Source organism: Echinops telfairi, unplaced genomic scaffold (genome assembly GCF_000313985.2).
Source record: "Echinops telfairi isolate 266 unplaced genomic scaffold, ASM31398v2 ScPeMD7_7457;HRSCAF=8495, whole genome shotgun sequence".
Classification (NCBI taxonomy): domain Eukaryota; kingdom Metazoa; phylum Chordata; class Mammalia; order Afrosoricida; family Tenrecidae; genus Echinops; species Echinops telfairi.
Genome location: NW_022111357.1, coordinates 27,696,814 through 27,699,450, shown reverse-complemented (window position 1 = coordinate 27,699,450; position 2,637 = coordinate 27,696,814). Strand labels below are relative to the sequence as shown.

The 2,637-nt window shown below is 52.1% G+C and overlaps 1 protein-coding gene across 1 annotated transcript in view; it reads left to right on the top strand.

Moving 5' to 3' along the window:
* ACTL8 (actin like 8) overlaps positions 1-2,629 on the top strand; it is a 5,599-nt gene extending 2,970 nt beyond the window's left edge. Inside the window, exon 2 of the mRNA XM_004705152.2 lies at positions 1,405-2,629. Within this exon, the coding sequence (XP_004705209.1) occupies positions 1,405-2,160 (756 nt within the window). The 3' untranslated portion in view covers positions 2,161-2,629. The remainder of the gene's footprint in view (positions 1-1,404) is intronic.
* The last annotated feature ends 8 nt before the right edge of the window (positions 2,630-2,637 follow it).

Below are 2,637 nucleotides of genomic sequence, written 5' to 3'. Positions count from 1 at the left end.
CTGGGGAGGGGGCTGGACTGTGGGGGCACTCCTTGTGTCCAGCCATGACGGGGCACCAAGGACTCTGCTTCCTAAAGCATTGTCCAGTGATATTTCCTAGGCACCTGATGCGTGCCCCTGTCTCTCTGGGTGGCACAAGTGGTTTGCAGTCAGCTCCTAATCAAAAGGGTAACGTTTCAGCTTGTTGTGCATAGGGTCGCTGAATCAGAACCAACAACAACAACGGTCCCAAAAGTTGGTGATTGACCCACCCCCACCCCCACCAGTGGCACAGTGAAAGAAAGGGCTGGCAATCTGCTTCCATAAGGATTACAATCAGGCAAAGCCTGCATGACAGTTCTTCTGTATAACCCATGGATGGCTGTGAGCTGGAATGGGTTGGATGGTAACAGGGGTAAGGATCCAGGGCCCAATGGGGCAGGGAGAGAAGAGAAATCAGTCCGGGGATTTCATCAAACGGAATAATGTTGGAATTCCAGTTTCTCCTTGAAGTTTGGAGCATTATTATTAAAACAAAGCAAAAGGCTCTCAACTAGCAGGCAGTGAGCGCATTTCCCCGCCTACTCTGTGTTTGGAAGGCATTGGTGAATATAAAACAAAAACAAAACTCGCTGCATTCGAGCTGATGCTGACTGTAGGAGTGACCCGTCAGGACAGAGTAGAACTGCCCTTGTTGGTTTCCAAGGCTCTAAATCTTTATGGGAGCAGAAACCTCATCTTTCCACCTGCAGAACAGCCGGTGGGTTCAAGCTGCTGACCTGTAAGTTCCAGCCCACTGCGTCCCCAGGGCTCCTGAGTGCTAAGGATGCGGCACTTTCTTGTTTTTGCTTTAAACAACACAACAAAACACCTCTCTCCTAAAGGGATGATTCAGACTACAAATCAATCCCTTCCTACAGACTGACTGCTCCTCCGTGGCCATCACCAAGACAATCTTCTGAATGGCCACATCCAGCTCTGTCATGTCGCCGATTGCTTAGAGTCCTGCCCCCCCCCCACATCCCCCTCTGTGCAGCCCCACAGCATGCGTTCCAGGGTATCCAGGACCCAAATCCTGTGTATAGCCTTTAAGTCTCCTAGAATGGGGGTCCGGGCTGTTGCCTGCTTTGAGAGCCGTAGGTCTGGGACTGCAGTTGGCAAATTTTGGCTCTGGGGTTATATAGGGCTCCTTAAATATATACATATGTCTGTGACGTAAAATTGAAACAAACTTTAAAGGATATTATTTAGATAATGGTGGTTCCATTTGTTGATCACCCATTTATGGCTCTCAAATAACTTAAATTGTGAGGGACAGGATTGGCTCTCTGTCTCAAAAGTTTGCTGACCCCTGGTCTGGGGAAGCCCATGGATCTGAGCCCCAGGTCCGGGGACCATGCACTGAGTGGTTGTCTCTTCTTACAGATCATGTTTGAGTTCCTGGATGTGCCCTCCCTCCTCCTGGCTGACCAGCTGGAGATGTCGCTGTACTCCTCCGGCCACCTGACTGGTGTGGTGGTGGATTCCGGCTACGGCTTGACCCGAGTGAAGTCTTTCCACCTGGGGTACCCGGTGCACTCCAGCTGCCAGACGCTGGAGTTTGCTGGCCAGGATCTCTCCACCTACCTCTGCAAGAGCCTCTTCAAGGAAGACGCTGACCTGCGCAACCTGTTCCAGATGGAGACGGTGGCGAAGACTCAGATGAACAAGTGCTACGTGCCGCTGAACCTGGCCAAGGCGTTGGACTTCTTCCAGAGTCTGCCCGGCGGCTCCGACAATGATAACACATACCAGCTTCCCGACGGCACCACGGTGGAGCTGACCCCCATGCAGCAGCTGGCTCCTGAGATGTTCTTCAGTCCTCACGTGTTCGACCTGCCGGGGCCCAGCATCTCCCAGCTGTTCCTGGAGTCGCTGAAGGCCTGCGACAGCACGCTGCACCCGATTCTCATGTCCCATGTGGTAGCCTGTGGGGGCAACACCCTGTACCCTGGGTTCTCCAAGCGCTTGTGCAAGGAGCTGGTCACCAATGACCTCCTTTCTCCCGCCGACTCCTCCGTGTGGGTGGGTTCCAATAGAAACTTCAGTGTCTGGCTAGGAGCCTCTGTAGTGGCCCATCTTTCTTCTTTTAAGTCCCAGTGGATGACCAGAGAGGAATACGATGAAGGTTTAAAGATATGATCTGTCAATCTGGTCCTGTAATTGGCCTTCAATGGGCAAAGGAGGTTGGATTTTAGCAATAGGATTTAGTGGTAGTTAACAATTTGGGATTAGCTAGTTTGGGGAGGCTGATGACCCCATGCAGTTTTACATTACAGGGTTTTATCTTGTTTTTAGAGGGACATCCAACCCATAGTAGCAGGGTGTCATCCCTGGGTGACCTCCCTCCCAGGGGCATTCTTCCAGGATCAATTTGTCCATGGTGGGGGGCGGGGGGAGCGGTCATCTGCCAGCTCCCGGCCCAGTGTCGGTGCTAATGAGAATGAGAACATGCACAAGAGAAGGCAGCACGGCCCCTCAGCGTGGTTACTGTCGCAGAGCCATTGTTGCAGCCCCCATCTAGTACATTGGGGGTCTGCCTCTCATTCTTCACCAACCTTGTTGGATTGTCCTCTTCTTGTTGGTTGAATAGGTCTCAACTCTGGGGCCATTTTCTAG